The sequence below is a fragment of the Sturnira hondurensis genome, unplaced genomic scaffold (genome assembly GCF_014824575.4).
Source record: "Sturnira hondurensis isolate 20B ecotype Veracruz unplaced genomic scaffold, ASM1482457v3 Scaffold0009935, whole genome shotgun sequence".
Taxonomy (NCBI): domain Eukaryota; kingdom Metazoa; phylum Chordata; class Mammalia; order Chiroptera; family Phyllostomidae; genus Sturnira; species Sturnira hondurensis.
Window position 1 is genome coordinate 1,920,100 of NW_028082566.1, and position 19,432 is coordinate 1,939,531.

A 19,432-nucleotide genomic window follows, 5' to 3' on the forward strand; every position below is an offset into this window, starting at 1 on the left:
CACATCCAGGGCACAGAAGAGGCAACACACCCAGGAGTTCAGTCTTCCTGTGACAGAGGCCTATTAGCTTATGATCCTAGCTACTGCTCGAGAGAAAGGCTTCTAATTCTCATAAATACACATCTAAGGGCTGATGGTAAACATCTCCTAAGATGTTGGAGGGCAAGCACCATCTTCTGGTTCTCCCTCTGAGTGCTCCAGAGCACAGCAGCTCTCAGACTGCAGCACACGTGTGTTGGTGCCCCAGTTTTTACATCTGGTGCCTTAGTTTTAGTGGCTGCTGTTCACAGGATGCCCCTGGTGGCCAGAGGACTTGTGTGCCTGGGTCCCATGGGATAATAACAATTGGAGTGACGGTTGTAGGCAGGCTACCATCTCCAGGGCACTACACAGAGGGCTATCTGAAACAGATCCCAGCCTTTCTGTGAAAGAAGCACCACTTGCTGGTCCTAAAGTTTCAGTTTTGGGGGCAGGCTTCAGGTTTGGGATACATCTAGAGGCTAAGGGAGCCCAAGTGTCCACCAGTAGATGTGTGGATAAAACAACTACGGGACACTTACACAGTAGAATACTGCTCAGTTGTAAACAAAAAGAAAGCTTTACCCTTTGTGACAGTGTGGATGGACCTGGGGAATATCATGCTAAGTGAAATAAACTAGTCAGAGAAAGACAAATGCCACATAATTTCACTAATATGAACAAACTGGTTTGTTAACAGGTAAAACGGGGAAGACTCATAGATGCTGAGCAGAATGGCAGCTAAGGAGGGGAGGTTAGTGGGTGGAAGAATTGAGCAGAAAGGAAGAAGGACTCATGGACATGGACAGCAGTGCAGTGATTGCTGGGAGGTGGGGGGATAAGGGGACCAATGATGATGAAAAATACAATAAAGATTAAATTTTAGAAATTGAAGCAAAGGGAGCACTCTCAGAGAACACAGGCCAGAGATTCAATCTTTGTGCTCTCCCTCTGCTTCACTACAGCTCCGCAGTGCCTCCCAAAAGGGAATTGAGACACTCACCGGAGTTCACAACTGCTACCAGGGAAAACCTCTCCATTGCCTGGCTCTGGTGGTCCGTGGGACTTACACATGCTGTCCCACAGGACTGCACATGTTTGCATACCTTAAAGGCTGCTACCTGCGGATCTGGCTTCCCATCAGCCTGAGTCTAGGCACTGACTGAGATACTGAGATTCCACCCCAGCCTTTGGGATACTCGAGAGTCTTGGCACACCCTGTATTAAAAATAAAATAGGCTTCTTGGACAGTCACAAATGTTTCAGAGACAACCAAGAGCTTGGGCAGGGCTGAATGCCAAATTTCACCTCATACACTAAAACGAACCCTTCAAGACTGGCAAAGGAGCCATTTCACCTAAAGCATAGAAACAAACACAGAAAGTTAAGTAAACAAGCAAATAAATAAATAAGTAAATTTGTTGCAAAAAAAGCAAGATGATATTCTTTTTAAAAAACCACAATGAACTGGAGACATGCCCTGGCTATGTAGCTCAGATGCTTAGAGCATGATTGTAGTTTCAGTCCCTGGTCAGGACACATTCAGAAATCAGCCAACAAATGTACAAATAAATGGAACAACAAGTCAATATTTCTCTCTCTCTGTCAATCTCTTCCTTCCTCTCTCCTCAAAATGAATTTTAAAAATTGGAATTAAAAAAATCAGTAAAAAAATCAGAGATAAATAATTTACTTGATAAAGAGTTCAAAGTCATGATCATTAGGATGCTCACCACACCTGGGAGAAGAATGGATGACCACAGTGAAAGAGAAAATATGAGAAGACAACAAACAGAAATCATAACAAACAGATTGGCAAAGCTGAAGAATATGATAAACCGAACTGAAAAAATAGTCCAGGGATTTGAACAGCAGATTAGATGAAGCACAAGAAAGGACTAGTTAACTTGTAGATAGGGCAGAAGAACTCAGCCAATCACAGTAGCGAAAAAATAAGCGAAGATATTATGGGACTTATGGGAAAATATCATGCAAAATAGATTTGCATTATACAAGTGCCAGAAGAAAAAGAGAAAATGGCAGGAAGTTTATTTGAAGAAACAATGGGGAACAATTTCTTTCCTAACCTATGGAAAGAAATAAACATCCAGATCCATGAAGTCCAGAAAATTTCAAAAAAGATGGCACCAAAGAGACCTACACCAAACAAATTATAATTACAATGTCAAAAGTTAAAGACAAGCACTTTCAGCCAGGATGGAGGCATAGGTAGAAATACTGTGCCTCCTCACACAACCAAATTTAAGGACAATGAAGATTTAGAAACAAAAATGCAACCAGAACAGACAGAAAATTGAACTGTACCAAAGTCTGACAACAACGAACTATTCATCCATACTGGTAAGAGGGGCGGAGTTGGAAGCCAGTGGAGAGGGGTCCTGGCAGGAAGAGGTGGTGGTTGGCAGACCTGGGTTGGTATGGAGATGAAACAAGCAAACCCAGTGAGGCATGCAAGGTGTCTGGCTGACCAAGGACACACATTCGCATGCAGATAAAGCAGTCGAAAATAGGCAGCGAGACAGACCACACAACTCAGGGCCCCAGAGCCGGGAAATAAAAACTAAAAGCAACAATCAAAAAAACCTGCAGGGGTTGAGGTGCCAGGAGAGACTGCCAGCCCCACAGGAGAGTTCATTGGAGAGACCCACAGGGTCCTAGAACTTACACAAGCCCACCCACCCGGGAACCAGAACCAGAAGGGCCCAATTTGCTTTTGGGAAGCAACAGAGGGGCCCAAAATCTGAGAGAGAGGGGAGCAAGTGCCATTATTCCCTCTCTGACCCTGCCCCCACATACAGTATCACAACCCAGCAACTGGGGCCTGCCCTGGTGAACACCTAAGGCTCTGCCACTTATACGTAACAGGCATGAACAGACCACAAAATTATGGCTCAAACAGAAGAACAAATCAAAGCCCTAGAGCCAATACTTTTAAGTGACCAAGAGATAGCCAACCTATCAGATGCACAGTTCAAAATACTGGTGATCAGGATGCTCACAGAATTGGTTGATTTTAGCCACAAATTGGAGGAACATATGAAAGCTAAACTGATTAAAATGAAGGGAAATGCACAGGAAACCAATAGTGATGGAAAGAAAACTGGGATTCAAATCAATAGAGTGGGCCAGAAGGAAGAAAGAAATGACAAAATAGAAAAGAATAAAGAAACAAGAATTCGAAAAAATGAGGAGAGGCTTAGGAAGTTCCAGATGTCTTTAAATGTTCCAACACTGAATTTTAGGGGTACCAGAAGGGGAAGAGGAAGAGCAACAAGTGGAAAACTTATTTGAACAAATAATAAAGGAGAACTTCCCCAATCTAGCAAAGGCAATAAAACTTCCAGGAGTCCAGGAAGCTCAGAGAGTCCCAAAGAATTTGGATCCAAGGAAGAACACACTGAGGCACACCATAATTACATTACCCAAGTTTAAAATGAAGGAGAGAATCCTAGAAGCAGCAAGAGATAAGGGGACAGTCACCTACAAAGGAGTTCTCTTCATACTGTCAGCTAATTTCTCAAAAGAGACCTTATAGGCAAGAAGGGGCTGGAAAGAAGTATTCCAAGTCATGAAAGTCAAGGACCTACATCCAAGAGTGCTCTATCCAGCAAAGCTATCATTTAGAATGGAAGGGCAGATAAAGCACTTGTCACATAAGGTCAAGTTCAAGGAGTCCATCATCACCAAGCCCTTATTATATGAAATGTTAAAGGTATTTACCTAAGAAAAAGAAGATAAAAAATATGAACAGTGAAAGGACAGCAAAGTCACAGTTATTAACAACAATACCTAAAACAAAAGCAAACTAAGCAGACAGCTAGATCAGGAGTGGAGGCACAGAAATGGAGATCACATGGAGGGTTAGCAACAGGGGAGTGGGAGGAGGAGAAGGGGGGAGAAGGTACAGAGAATAAGTAGCATAGATGGTGGGGAGAAAATAAACAGAGGGAGGGCAAGATTAGTGTGGGAAATGCAGAAGCTAAAGAACTTATGACACATGGACATGAACAAAAGGGGGGAATGTCAGGGGAGGGGTGTGCAGTGGGAGGGGAATGAAGGGAGGAAATGGGACAACTGTAATGGCATAATCAATAAAATATATTTTTTAAAAAGCTAAAGACAAGCCCTGGCTGGTGTAGCTCAGTGGATTGAGCGCGGGCCTGCGAACTACATGATCGCAGTTCGATTCCCAGTCAGGGCACATGCCTGGGTTGCAGGCCAGTTCCCAGTGGGGGACGCACGAGAGGCAACATACATTGATATTTCTCTCCTTCCCTTCCCCTCTAAAGATAAATAAATTAAAAATATTTTTAAAAAGTTAAAGACGAGAGACTTTCAAAAGCAAAGAGAAAAAACCAACTCTTTATACATTAGGGGATCTCGATAAGATTATGGGTGGATTTCTTAGCAAGAACGTCACGGCCCATAGGGAGTGGCATGATATATCCAGTATGCTGAAAGGAAAAAAAAAAACCTTCCAACCAAGAATGTTCTACCTGGAAAAATTATCATTTAAGAATTGGAGAAATAAAGTTTTCCAGACAAGAGTTCATTGCCACTATATCAGCCATACAAGAAATGTTTGAGGGGCTTCTTTGAGCAGAAAAGTAACAAGGAAACATATAAAGGTATAAATCTCACTGGTAAGATAAATATAAAGGATAATCACTTAAAAAGCTAGTATGAAGGTCTAAAGGCAAATGCAGTACAAATAATTTTACCTACAATAAATAGTTAAGGTATAAAAACATAAGATGTAAAATGTGACATCAAAAACATAAATCATGGTGTGGGGGAGAGTAAAAATGTAGAGCTTTAGAATATGTTCAGACTTAAATTGTTATAAATTTAAAGCAACTGTTGTATGTAAGCCTCATGGTAACACAAGGCAAAATCTATAGTAGATACACAAAACACAATGAGAAAGGAATCTAAACATACCACTAAATAAAGTCATCAAACCACAATGGAAGAGAGTAGAAAAAGAGAAAAGAAGCAGACAAATTACAAAACAGACAGAAAACAATTTATAAAAATGACAATAAGTACATGCATGCTTATCAATAATTACTTTGAAAGTAAAAACGCTAAATTATCTACCCAAAGAACATAAAGTGGCTGAAGAGATTATAAAAATTAAAACAAGACCCATTTACATACTGCCCACAAAAGACTCACTTTAGACATAAGGCCACACACAGATTGAAAATAAAGGGATGGAAAAAATAGTCCATGCAAATTTAAACTATAAGAAAGGTGGGCCAATACATAATGATAAAGTGGTCAATCTTACAAGAGGATATAACATTTGTAAATATCTCTGCATCCAACATAAATGCACCTAAATATATAAAGCAAATATTCACAGACATAAAAGGAGAACTAGATAGCAATAAAATAATAGTAGGGGACTTAGTACCCCACTTTCATGAATGGATAAATCATCCAGACAGAAAATCAGTAAGGAAACATCAACCTTAACTAACAAATTAGTCTAGATGGACTTAACAGCTATGTGCAGAACATTCGATCCCAAAGCAACACAATACAAGAGGGACTACATTAGACCGAAAGCTTCTGCACAGCAACAAAACCATCACCAAAATGTATAGGTAGAACATATTTTTAAGCCTTAGTTCTGATTAGCAGCTAATATTCAAAATATAAAGAACTCATACAACTCAATAGCAAAAAAGCTGACTATCCAATTAAGAAATGGGCAGAGGATCTGAATATATTTTTTCCAAAGAAGATGGCCAACAGGTGAAAAGCTCAAAATCACTATCAGAGAAATGCAAATCAAAACCACAGTGAGATATCGTTTCATGCCTGTTAGAATGGCAATTATCAAAAAAGTCAAGAGATAACAAGCGCTGGAGAGGATGTGGAGAAAGGGAACACCTGTGAATTCTTGGTGAGAATGTGAACTGGTATCGTCACTATGGAAAACCATATGGAGGTTCCTCTAAAAATTAAATATAGAACTACCATACTATCTATTGGCTCCACTTCCCGTTATTTATCCAAAGAAAACAAAAATACTAACTCAAAAAGATATATGCACCCCTATGTTCACTGCTGCATTATTTATAATAGCCAAGACATGGAAATAACCCAGATGTGCATCAACAGATGACCAAACAAAGAAAATGTGTTATATATACACAATGCAATATTATTCAGCCATAAAAAAAACAATGAAATCTTGGCATATGCAACAACATGAATGGACTTTGAGGGCATTATGTTAAATGAAACAAGTCTGACAAGAAAGTAAATACTGTATTTTCTCACATGTGGAATCAAACAAAATAAAAGAAATAAACAATAAAAACAAGCTCATAGGTACAGAGAACTGATAGGCAGTTGGCGGAGGCAGAGTTAGTGGTGCGGGAGAAATGAGTGAAGGGGTCAAAGGGTGCAAACTTCCATCATAAAAAATTGTGAGTATGATGTACAGCATGGTGGCTACAGTTAGTAACACTGTATTGTGTATTTGAAAGTTGCTAAGAGAGTAGATCTTAAAACTCCTAATCATGGGAAAATAAATTCTGTAAATATAGACTTACTGTGGTGATGTCATCATTTCAAAATATATACAAATACCAAATCATTATGTTGCACACCCGAAACTAATATAATGCTGTATGTCAACTCTACCTAAACGAAATGTGGCATAAATAAAATAAAATAATGTTATAAGTACTCTGATGTGATTCTGTAGCACAGAACAATGTGGAGAGCAGGAACTACAGTCAGACCCCAGACGGGGACACCACGTGCAGACTGTGAACTGCACAATCAGATGTGTGGCCCTGTTGCCTTCCTCAGAAGCTTAGCACTCAAAAAAAAATGCCCCCCAAACTTAAGTTCACCTCTCATAAATTTAAAGTAGATAAAACAGTGCTTAACAATAAAACTCAATGGTGTGAACACCTTTCCAGTCTCTCTTGTAAGCTAAAATGAAACTGTATTTATGAACAATGGGACTCTCAGGGGACCAGCAGAACACAATGATCATCAAGTTCGACAATCCAGGAACTAGCTATTGTCGCCCATGTAATGACAGACCAAGCAAACAAACAAACATACAAAACACCCTGAAAATAAGAGAAGCTGAGAAAACTTGCCGAGATAACTCGCGATATACTCAAGACCAAGACCCAAGTTCAAAGTCTGTGCCCCTTCCTGAAACTATGGTGCTGTCTTATAACCGCAGATTCTATTTTACAAATTAACCACTGTCATGACTTCTCAAAAAGAGTTGAACTACTACTGGGAGAACAGGAAAACTAGATTAAACCTGTAGTGTCATTCCACTAAGACAACACGGTGATGCCTACTTATGTTCAAAGCAACTGAAGAAGCAGCTTCATACAATAGCCCGCTTTGCCTTGTGCAGGCAGAAAACCGGTCGTCTCCTGGATGAGTCACTTGAGGGCACACAATGGGTCCCATTTTTCCTTCCTCGCACACAGTATGCCATCTGGCATCTCTAGTAAATACTTGTTGAGTAACAAAATTAAATCACAAGTATATAATTATAAAGTTTTCTCCCATATCCCTTTTTGCATCCAACTGTACATATGAATATGTGAAAATTGAACAACTTAAAGCTTCCTATCGTTGCTCATCCAAACTGCGGTGTCTATGGAAATGGGAATCACTGAAAGCTGGGAGAGAGTGACCTGGATTCTCCAAGGAAGGAAAATACCCAGCCCTCTATGGTCTTGGGGCTCTGGAGAGCAAACTACCTGCATAAGCTGAAGGAGACACACCAGGCTCCCAGTGGTGGGTTCCGAGAGCCTGCCCTGTGCCAGGCACCTTGTGTACACGGTAACGGTGAACGCCATAGAAACTGAGGCCACGCAGTCTCAAGAGGCAGGAGACGAATTCCAGCCCGATCTCCTCAATCCCAGTATTCATGCTTTTCCCACTCCACCGCAGTCATTTTCAAAGGACATTAAATACGCAATTATATAATGATAACTATATCATGATGTTAAAACTACATTCAATAACAGTAACATTTAAGAACGATTACAACCCTCATTGCAATGTGATTCTTTACTTGCATTAACACCGTTGCTTTTAGTTCTTTCTTAATTCTATCAATCAGTCAGTGTTTTTAAACACTTAAAATACACTTTTAAAATATAAAATGGTTTTTTTGAAGAGTTCAGTGATGTGTTTGAATTAATAGCAATTTGTCAAAGAACAAATGGCCCCGTTTGTATATGTAAACACATACACAAATTAGCAGGGCTGATCTTTGAGGCAATAAGGGCCCCTGCACCATCAGGCACAAAAAGACACAGCACATTGTAGATCTGCTTCAACAGCATCCCTGGATGTTCAGCTCCAATCTGCATCTAAATTTCCGGCGTTAAAACAGCTGTAATGGAACTGTGCAGAGCCTTAGGCAAATAAACTCCATAACCAGCAAAGAATCTTACTATAGCAGTGCAGAGAGTAATGGCATAAAAGGTGGAAGGTAGAAGCTTCCAGAAAAAAAAAAGTGTAGCAGTCTGAAATAGTTAAGAAATTCTTGTTGAGACATTACATTTGTAAAGTTCTTCCTGCTACTACCTAACTCAGCACTTTCTAGAAAGTGCTGCCCTCACATTGTTCGATGTGGGAACTATTTCTAAAATAAATGAACAGGACTTGTGTCCTACATTTCACCAAAATTTCAAGCTAAATAAATGGAAGGGATTTTAATATAGAGACTAATAAAAATTCTGCTTTCTGCTCCAAACTATTCTTCCCATAAACTGCACGGACCCCCCCACCCTGACTCCCTGGTCTCCAGAGGCTGAGATAAGTGGGGACTCGCCTGCCACACAGTCTTGGCAGGTTGCTGGGGGAGGGGTAAGGAGAAGAAATGTGTGAACCAAAGCCCTTAAATGACTATCCACCCTCCTACTCACTTTCCCACTCTGGGGTCCTGATTGCAGGGCCTGCTATCAGCATCACAGAAATGATGGAGGAAGAGTTGCTGACAGCGGCACTGAACCTTCATTCTCAACTCCCTGCCCTCAGGCATCTAACATGATGGTAACCACAGTAGTGGCACCCACCTCTTAGAGAACTGTGCCCAGGCCTCTGATAGTAGTAAGGATCCTCTGTGGTTCTTTTGAGTCTGGAAGGGGTGAAAAATAGCTTTTATTTGGATGTATACTCTGGTGAATTCTGGCTCTAAGTAAACTTCTATGATGTTTCAAAAAGCCTTGAAAAAATATCTTCTGCCTGTTTAGTCTCCAGTGGTACTTCAGTACCTGATGGCATAACTCACATACCACAACTGATGTCTTCCCTGAACATACACACATAGCTATGTTAATGAATGCAGATGTTTAAATACCTAGAAAGGGATAAAATGGTTTCTAATGAAACTGACTCCAAGACTGAATTTGCCTTGTATTACGTGAGAAATATGACATAGAATACTTCATGACTATGATTTTGCCTGTCATAATTCTTGCATTTATTTGATCAGTTTCAGTGAAAAGCAGCATCTTTCAAAGACCATTTGGGAGCTGTTAGCTTTTGTTAAACTTTGGCAAAATTATATCTAGTATTTTTATGAGGATTAGTAAAATCTCTTTAATGAAGAGAACCAAATCTTTAATAGCATATCTATTTTCTCCTTCAACTGAACGATTTAAGAAAATTTTTATTTGATCAGAACCCGTGGTAATGTGTGCTGTGAGCAATGAACTTGCCAAAATATTTTTAGCATATCTTGATTGTAATCAAAACTAAACTGCCTAACAGTTTCTTTATTTCAGTCATATATCACTGAATTCAAAACACTTAGTAATGTGTCAGACTGTGGCAAGTAGGTCGTACGAGTCCTTTCCTAATATAGGAACTATTGGTGCACTCTATACTGCTACCAAATTCATTCGTTGCACCAGGTTTAAATCAGTGTGGTTTTAAATGCAATTGAGTTCAGTAAACAAATCATTGAGCACAAAAATTGGGAAAGAAATTATTTTAAAACCCTTCTGCATATTTTAAATTAATTAATATATTTCTTATCAGTCTTCTATTACTATAAAATGTATAAAGTTAACTGGTACCGCAGCAGCAGATGAGCTACAATAACTGGCAAGCATCAGATATTTCTAACTTTGGTATATATGGATCTTTTGCACCCATATGCTACTTGTTTAAATATCTGTATCAAATAAAGTCACACAAATATCTTTTTACTAGAAAAAGCTGACTGCTGAGCCCTGACTGGTGTGGCTCAGTGGATTGACTGCTGCCACTGGCCTGTAACCAAAAGGTTGCTGGTTTGATTCCCTATCAGGGCACATGCCTGGCTTGTGGGCCAGGTCCCCAATTGGGGGCATGTGAGAGGCACAATGGATTGATGTTTCCCTCACACATCAGTGTTTCTCCCCTTCCCTTTCTCCCTCTTCTCCTCTCTCTGAAAATAAATAAATAAGAATTCTTTAAAAAAAAAGCTAATGGCATCACTGACTAAATATGTAAGATTTAGTTCTAATAATCTTCCTTCCAAAATATTTCATGCTATTTAACAGACAACATTTCAGAAATATATACCTAACTTATTTCTTAATTGCAAATGTGGTCATATGAATCTATTATAGAACCCTAACAAAAATATGCATGTTACCAGTGTACCCCGGCCTAAAATACACATTGATAAGTTCTATCAATTAAGCAAATTTCAAGCTCTCATTATTATCTGCTAATGTATGCACATCAAGGTGAAATAATACTAATGTAAAAGCTAGTCATAAATCATAATTCAGATTTTCATGGTTGATATTCTTGATCATTATCGTATATGATTTGAATAAGCTTATTTTGACATGTATTAGTAACACCAGTAGATAGATATCTGGATGCACTTCATTTATCAATCATATTCTTTATAACATTATCTCCTTACATTAATAAAACCAATAAATTTTTAACAAAAGTAGTATGTCACAATATAAAAGACAAATTATTCTTCCTCTTCTTAATGCAACACTAATAAAGCATACGTAACATTGTTACCTAGCTAAATAAATTATTTTCTAAATCCCTAGTATGCGTTTCTGCTGTGTATGTGTGTGTACTAATTGTATTCAGTTCCAATAGCCCTTCTAATAGTATGAAAGGCAGTTAAATGGAAATTTAAATCCAGTTAAGTGGAAAAACCAAAGAAAGGCTTTAGAGAAAACGCAGGGAAAAAAAAAGACATTTTTTTTTGCTAAGTGGCCCTTTTAGTTATACTGCACAAAGACAAGTAAAAATAGGAAAATCCTAACTTTAGAAACTGTGATATAAATGTGCCTTTGGGCAAGCTGTGCAGACAACCTGGACAGCAGGCCTGTCTATTCTTGGCTACACAACTGGAAGGGGAGAATCATGCCACAAGAGGCTTCTGCAGATAAAAAACACAGCTTTTCAGCCAAGGCATCTCTTTTCTCTTCCTCAAAGTGCTATTCAGCTAATTCATAAATGTTATGAGTTCTCTTCTTCCAAAACAGAAAACTATTGGCTCTTCTATACTGTTTACCCCTATCCTAGGCTGAATGATTCAACATTCAACTTTTTAAAAATAAACAAATAATGAGTGAAGATCTAAAACTTTATTCAGAATTGAATAAAGAAAAATATCAAGACAGTTTATAGAAACATTCAGAAAGATAACACTACTAATTATATAATCTAGAATGAATAGCATTTTCCCAAAAGTACAGTGGGGTCAAACAGACCTTACAACTTTCTAATACATTGCAGATAACTCCATTGATGCAAATACCCTAATCATTTACAGTAACACTAAATAATACTATCTCAGCCAGTTAAAATTTCAAAACACTGATGGGGTGAACGGCAGAGACTTCTATGATCATAGCCCAAATTTCACTAACTTGAGAGTATTAACTTTGCCAATCCCAATACAACAATACAGCTGCAATGCACCCTAGAGAAAAATGAAGAGTTCTCACCAGGTTTTCACAATAGAAAAAAAAAAAGAGCTGCTTCCTTTTATTCATGTAAAAAAAAAACACAAAAAAGACAACCACATTAAACTAAAAAATAGTAAAAGAAATGTTGTGAATAACTGCAAACTCTGATGTAAAGATTAAAAATAGTAATGTTTCCTTATCAAAAATGTCCTTCAGAAGAGATTTATTATCTCTTTTTTGAAATATTATAAAAATTAACCCCTTAATTATCACACAACTCCCTTCACAGTTAATGAGGAAAGGCAATTATTAAAACAGAGATATTCATTCATACATTTAGAAACTTTGGGTGAATTATTATCTTATTCCAATATCTAATAGTTGATATAGGTGAGATACATACTATATACTCTAGCTAGATATGCAGGCTAATAAGTACCACACCCAGATAAACCAATAAGTTTAGAAATTTAAATGTCCAAATGTCTCTTCCATGAATCATCTTTGTGGTTTAGTATTGTCTTACCTCAATGATTTTGTCATGAATCTCCAGGCCATCTGCCCTGTCTGCAGGTCCATTTTCCAAAATTTTTGAGACATAAATTCCTTCTGTTGATATTTCTTCCTGGTTATTTTGTTAAAAAACATAACCATTAGCAGGAAGAAAGATGTAAACAAAATTTTACCTTGGATCAAGGACAATTTAGTAAATGTCACACAGTCAGTCCTCCTTAACATGAAACTGTCTTTTTCACTTGAGGATTTGACCTTGAATTTTAACTTAATACCAGTCATTAATCAAGATGGCAGCTTTAAAGAACAAGTGCGCCATCTCTGACCAGACCACTCATTTACCTTATATTTCTGCATATACATAAGACACTATGGGGGAAGGGTGTGTAAGCTTTATAAAATGTCTCACTTCTAAAGAGAAGTGCAATTAAAGAGGGTTATAAGTGAAAGAAAATGAAAAGGATATCCAGCCTCACTAGATAATTGGTTTGAGATGTGATCATAGTTTTGAAAATGTAACCTGGCTTCATGATGTGACAGATTTGGAAACATAGCTCTGTTCCCTGTCACAGGGAAGACTGAGAGCTTGCTCAAGTGTGAGACCCAGTTGATCTTTTGGGAAAGATCAACTCTAAACTGCAAGAGAACCTACTCAGAGCTAATCTTTACACATTTCCAGGCGTAATGGGCCCAATGATTAGTTAAACCTCAAACGCATAGCCAATATGGTAAAAGTAGACATTTAGCCAGTCTCAGGAAATCAATCAGCCTAATGTAATCAATTTTTACATTAAAAAACTTATTCAGAAAAAATGCCCAGTATCCTATAATAATACGTTGTATAATTTTAAATGTCATTTTAGCTTATAGCAGTTTAAATAAAATTATTTCCCCCTAATTAGCCTTCCTTAACATGCATTTTAAGAGGCTCTAAAAATGGCCAATGTCATCTAAATGTCAAACACCTAACTGGCATTTGTAACAATATTCCTTAGGGAAAAATGTAACAAAAATAATACGATGAAAAACAAATCCATATTTTCCCTAATAAATGCAGGCTGTTCTAGGAACAGAAGCCAAGCCGTCATTAGTTGCTAGGTTTCTGAAATACCAAACACAGAGGAAATATGTCATTGCCATCCTGACCTAAACAGAGCATATGGCCCGCAACTCCAAGACAACATCTGCAATACAGGATGCAAAAATTTCATGGCAGTTTACTGGGAAAAATGAAAGAACACATTTTTTAAAAAACTTCACACTTTTTTCTAGTTATGTTGAAGATTAAGTTGATGCAGCATTTAAAGGATATGATAGAACTTTGCAACTACATTGTACAGTGTAAGTTTATAACCCATGCATTTTGAAAACAATTGGCATCAATGTATAAAGTATCATATCATTCGTGATTAAATAAAAGATTTGATTTGGGGAGCTGGAAATATTTCAAATTTACTCTTGTCCTTCAACATGGCATTTCCTAGGTTGTTGTGAAAACAATAACTCTTTATTTTAAAACTTATTTTAACTCTTCCTTTATTCATTCAACATATATTATATATGGCCTGGTCTGTGTAAGTATCTGAAAACTGACCAATTCAACATAATAAATAGGAGGTACAGCAGGCAATACAATTCCCTAATATTAGTAAATAGAAATTTCCCATACACATTATTGTGAAATAGGTTTGTTTAAGAAATTTACCAATGGGGCTATACAATGTACATAAAATATAATGTGTACTTTTTTCTTCATTAGCAAAGAAAAACAAGATTTTTAGCTGGTGTTTTCTCAAAAAATATATATGTATGTACTGGAATATTTGCACTAAGGAATCTATTTGATTACAAGCATGATTTTAAATATCAAATCACTTATAATTATTTTATAAGCAACGAATAAGCTATGCATTAACAGGTGGGTTACCTGATTCGGTCGACCTCCTATAATATTAAATCCCAGAGTGTCATTTTCTCTCTCTAATACAATGGTAAACGGCTTATATTCTCCATCCTGGAAGAAAGGGAATAAAATAACAAACTAAGTAAAAATATTTTTAAAAATAAATGCTAGAGTAATGCTTTTTTCCGCAAATAAATCAGCATTTGAAAAAAGGAAATCCTTAAAATTAAGAATGGTTGAATTTGAGAGAAGGTTACTTTCTTCCTAACCTAACTTTGAAAGTTATGTATTTGAAGGAAACAACCATGCATGTGAGAAAAATAACTGTTTTCTACTGAATGGTATTGCATTTTTTACACAGGCAGCTTTTATACTAGTGTGTTCATCATCTAATTCTGACTTTGCTGTAATTTAAAACAGATTTCTGGTTTAGCTCTGCAGCTATTCTTATTCTTATTACAGAGGAGTAAAATAAATTATGAAAGAATCTGTTATTTTATGTAACAATTTCACTTCAGAAAGTCTTAAGGAATAAGGAACTATTTATAAATTTCATTCAACTGTACTATTTGGGTTACTATTATAATGCAGGATCTGACTGATTGCAGTTATCCTAATTGTAAATATTCTTATCTGGTTTTGCATAACTCTTTAAGGATTTTTTAAAAACTGGACTTTTGCTCAGTAATGTAGTATTTCTCTCTAGATGGCCAAATCAGAGTTAAACACCTAGGCATTTACCTACAACTTGTTTATTAGTAAAGACCAATTTTAAAACAAGATGAAATAGACGAGTTTTGCTTTAGACTATGGATATTATTAGGTATTCTAGGTTATTATATATTTGGTAATTACTTTTGAATGGTAAAAATCTCAGGAGCATCATTAAACAAGATGAACAGACGAGTTTTGCTTTAGACTATGGATATTATTAGGTATTCTAGGTTATTATATATTTGGTAATTACTTTTGAATGGTAAAAATCTCAGGAGCATCATTACCACCACTACCATCAGCACCACCTTTTTCCCAGAAGCTTTTCCCCAGCAGTGCACACAGCGGCCCCTACTGGTCGTGTGAAAACATTTCTGAGGAGCACAGAGAAGCTTTTTGATAATTAAGTCTGCAAATCATGGGCGGGCAGTTTTTCCTCACTTCTCAGAACAATAGCTTGACTTGTTGAATGACTTCTCTCATATAATTCTAGCTGTTGTTCTTTTCCATCAGCCATTGCTTCCCTAAGAACTTGAAACCTGAACTGGGACTACAGAGCGTTATTTCTGTGCTTCTCTCTTGGCTCTTCTCATTTTATAAGTATACCTGTACAAAATAGGGAAGGAGAGAGAATCATAGTATCCAGTCTTTTAACGAGCAGTGTGCTTCCGTGTATCAGTAGGAACACTTTAGCCCCTCACATTTCAGTTTTCAAGGCCAGAAGCGTCTTAATCCCATGCCTGAGTTGGCAGCAGTCTCAAATGGGAATCATTCTGGGTTGCTCCTCCCAAGGACGCTGAAGAATGAAAACAGCTCCTTGAATGGAGTGCAAGTTCTGCTAAATCCCTGCTCACCATGGCAGCGACCAACAACGTCAAACACTGTGCAGAAGTCCTCCAGAAGAGAAGTAACAGTACTATAAACAAGCCTCTTCACGAGGGGTGCTGCAAAGAGGCTTGTTTATTCGGTCTGAAAGTGGGCAGTCCACAAGCACTGTTCACTGTTCGGGGCCAGCAGCTTCGACAAAGAAGGGAAACAGCCGCGGCGCCGGGGGTCCCCTGACCGCAGATGGCTGTGGCTGCTGCCAGACTTGGTTCCCCAATCACACATGCACACTTCGCCAGTAATGAAACGCGAAGGCAGGTAAGGACTATTTAGGGAAGGTCTAAATAGGGAAGGGTGATGAAAATAACTCTGCAGATCCAAAAAAAAATTCATCTCTTAATCTTTTAACTTTAGTTCCCCACATCTCTGATAATCCCTGTAACTGAGTAAAAGAAGGCGACTGACATGGCCTGTCTAACAGGGGAAACTAAGTCATTCAGAGCCAAAGGCTTGGGTCTGACCAGGCCGCTGGGATGCTGGAGCAGGGAAGAGTGGAGGCAAGGTCGCAGAGGTCCCTGCTTCCTGGCTTATCTTTTTCTGCTTTCAGGTATGGGTCAAGGTACAAAACATAGGTAGGCAGGAGATGGAAAGACAGGCAGCAAGTTTCTGGGTGAGAAACTGCGTTTCCTTAATTCATCCATCTTCGTGGAAAAGTTGGTATTGGAACTGTTTAACTCTGGACGATCCTAAGATAAGCAGAGAGGGAGCAATCCTTGTTAACTGCATTCCCAAACCATTCGAAAGATAAATGATAGCACGGTAAGATCAGGATGGGTGAGTGCTTTCTACTGCATGATAAGGAAGGGTCTATCTACCACCTTCCACGGGAATCCTGAAGTATAGATAGAACCGTTCCTCTTTCCACCCAATCAACCGTTTCCCCAGTGTCCTACCCCTCTGCGCTTACCCGGCCGTGGCCACCGTTCAGGTCCCTGGCGAAGGTGCGGACGTGAGCCATGTACTGGGTGAACTTCTCCTGGTACCTGCGGGCAGTGAGCGGCACCTCGCCCTGCAGCGCCTTCTCGCGCCGCCTCCAGGCGAATACTAGAGGCCCCGGCCCCCGCCCGCTCCCCCAGCGGCCGCTCAGCAGCCCCCCGCGCGCGCTCCCGTCCCGGGCAGTCCTGGGCGCAGTGCTGCAGTCCCCCTGCTCAGGCACGTCCTTGCCACCGCGGCCGCCGGGCCCCAAGACGTAGCCCCACAGGCGGCTGCGGGCTGGGCCGAAATCGCAGCGCTCGACGTGAGCCTCCAGCTCGTGCAGCGGGATCGAACAGCCGCAGCCGCGGGCACGGTAGTCACACCGGATGCGCAGCTTGTGGATGAGGCTGCGCAGAGGCAGCACCCGGTACAGCTCGCCGGGAGCCAAGGGCTGGCACTGCAGCGGGCACAGGCGCCACCGCGCCGCCCAGGGCAGCAGGCAGCCGGCGCAGAAGACGTGCCCGCAAGGCGTGCACAGGGGCTCCTCCAGCACCTGGCCGCACAGCTTGCACTCGAAATTCGGGTCCACGGCTTCGGCGAATCGCTCCAGGGCAAAGCCCATGGCCGGGATGAGGAGGACGGAGAAGAGAAGGCGGAGTCCACTTTCTCCGATCCCCCTTGTCTCTTAGGAATACCCCTTGGACAGCGCTCCTTTGGCGGCCCTAACTGCTGCGAGGGGAGGGGGTGAAGGGTGGGGGACTGTAGTCTGAGTTTGGCTGGAAGTTTTCAGGCTCCAGCTAAGTCCCTTGGTTCCGCCGTATTGACTCTAATAGACGCCACCTCAAGTGACGCCTCCCCCGATTCGCTGCTGTGCGATTTATATTCTTCCAAATTTTGTCCTCGGGGAACTGAGGCCAGCTTACAAAAACCCTTAAGAAAATCGTGCTGCTTAAGTAAGCTTCAAGCAGTCTTCATGCTGAGCTGGGTAACGGGCTGAGCGCAGATGTTGAGAAATAACTTTTAATCCCACCTGAACATAAGCTCCAGGAAAGCAGAATCTTTGTCCATGAGGTTTTCCATTGAATCCTCATCACTCCACATCAAGTCGCTCTCCAATAAATGTGTTTTAATTGGATGCACCCTCGTTCTTTCATATCAGCCAATTACAAAATCACCAGCTCAATGTGTCTGCCACCTTAGGAAAACCATTATGAGATATCTACAGAACCAGCCTTCTCAAATAGCGGTCCAAAAATCAGGTGAGCACAGCGAGGAGGGATGATGACTGACAGCAGCGATGGGGAAAAGGCCAGGTGCTCGCTCACCTCAGGAAACCTCTCTGTTAGGGAGAAGTCGAACTGCCCTTCAAGGCCTCCAACCGTGGGAGGAGGCTGGGATTCTGTTACTGAGCAGTCTGACTCCAGGTTCAGTCACCCCACCACCCAATCTTCTACTTCCACAGGCATTTCCCACTGGGAAGGGAATGCGATCATTTGGGCACCTGGAAAAGAGAATTAAAGGGGGGGATTATTTTAAAAAATCAATGAAACAACAAATAAAATCTTAATAGTTGCTTCCATCTATTTACTCTGAATATACAGTTTAGGTTCAAACTGCTTCCTCCCCCCGTTTGAGCCTTCAAACTGTGTAGCGTGTCAGGCCTCACTGAAAACATGCAGCGAGGGGTGCCTACACACCCTCCTTCCCCAGCCAGCTTCCTCCACCGTCTTCTGAAACCCTAACACCTGGATACACACCACTTCCTGCCTTATCCTGAAGCTACTTCCACAGGCTCAAGATGGGCTCCCTAAGTTAATCATTGGGGATTCCTCACTGCCAGATGAGCGTTGTTCCCAGAGAGCTGTGTATTCTCCTATAGGACTAGAAGCTACGTTTGAAACACATGAACAAGGCTCCAGTCTTTATCCGTGGAGCCAAGGGAAGAATTAGCAATGGCTAATAATAGAGGCTAACAAGAGCCTTCAGACCCAGCCTTCTTTCTGTTGGAAAGATGAGGTTTTATTAGAGTAGTTCAGTAGTGGTGGGGATCCCGGAGTGGCCTGCCAGATTTTTGGTATGCTTTTAAAGTTGTTTCAAAATAAAACGATATATTCCACGTTGTATTCGTATAGATATGCGACTAAGTAGCATTTGCCACGATGCTCTAAATTTCCCCCTTTCCTTTGGCCTTTTGCCAAGTAAACAAATAATACATTTCCAAATCAATAAGAAATCATTTAACACAGCATAAACATATTCTTGTAAATTATATAGAGCATAAAAAAGAAGGTTATAGAATTTATTCAAATAATCTGGGCCAGAGGGTTCTATTTCGTCTCTTTTGTTGCTGTTATAGAAAAACCTGTGATAGCTGTGACTTTAGAGCTAGGGCTTGACCATAAACACAATAAACACAATAGCAGTGAGAACTTTTTCTTTTTAAAGAGAGAGAAGAGGTAATATCTGAAAATTTTCAATTGAGATATCAGGAAAATGAGACCTGAAGTTACTTGGAAAGAAAAAA

General features: G+C 39.8%; 1 protein-coding gene across 1 annotated transcript in view; it reads right to left on the reverse strand.

The window, feature by feature from the left end:
- PDZRN4 (PDZ domain containing ring finger 4) overlaps nt 1-17,624 on the reverse strand; it is a 326,986-nt gene extending 309,362 nt beyond the window's left edge. Inside the window, exons 1-3 of the mRNA XM_037058151.1 lie at nt 16,901-17,624; nt 14,419-14,505; nt 12,505-12,603 (exon numbers count right to left, since the gene is read on the reverse strand). Coding sequence (XP_036914046.1) covers nt 12,505-12,603; nt 14,419-14,505; nt 16,901-17,530 — 816 coding nt within the window. The 5' untranslated portion in view covers nt 17,531-17,624. The remainder of the gene's footprint in view (nt 1-12,504; nt 12,604-14,418; nt 14,506-16,900) is intronic.
- Nucleotides 17,625-19,432: the final 1,808 nt, after the last annotated feature.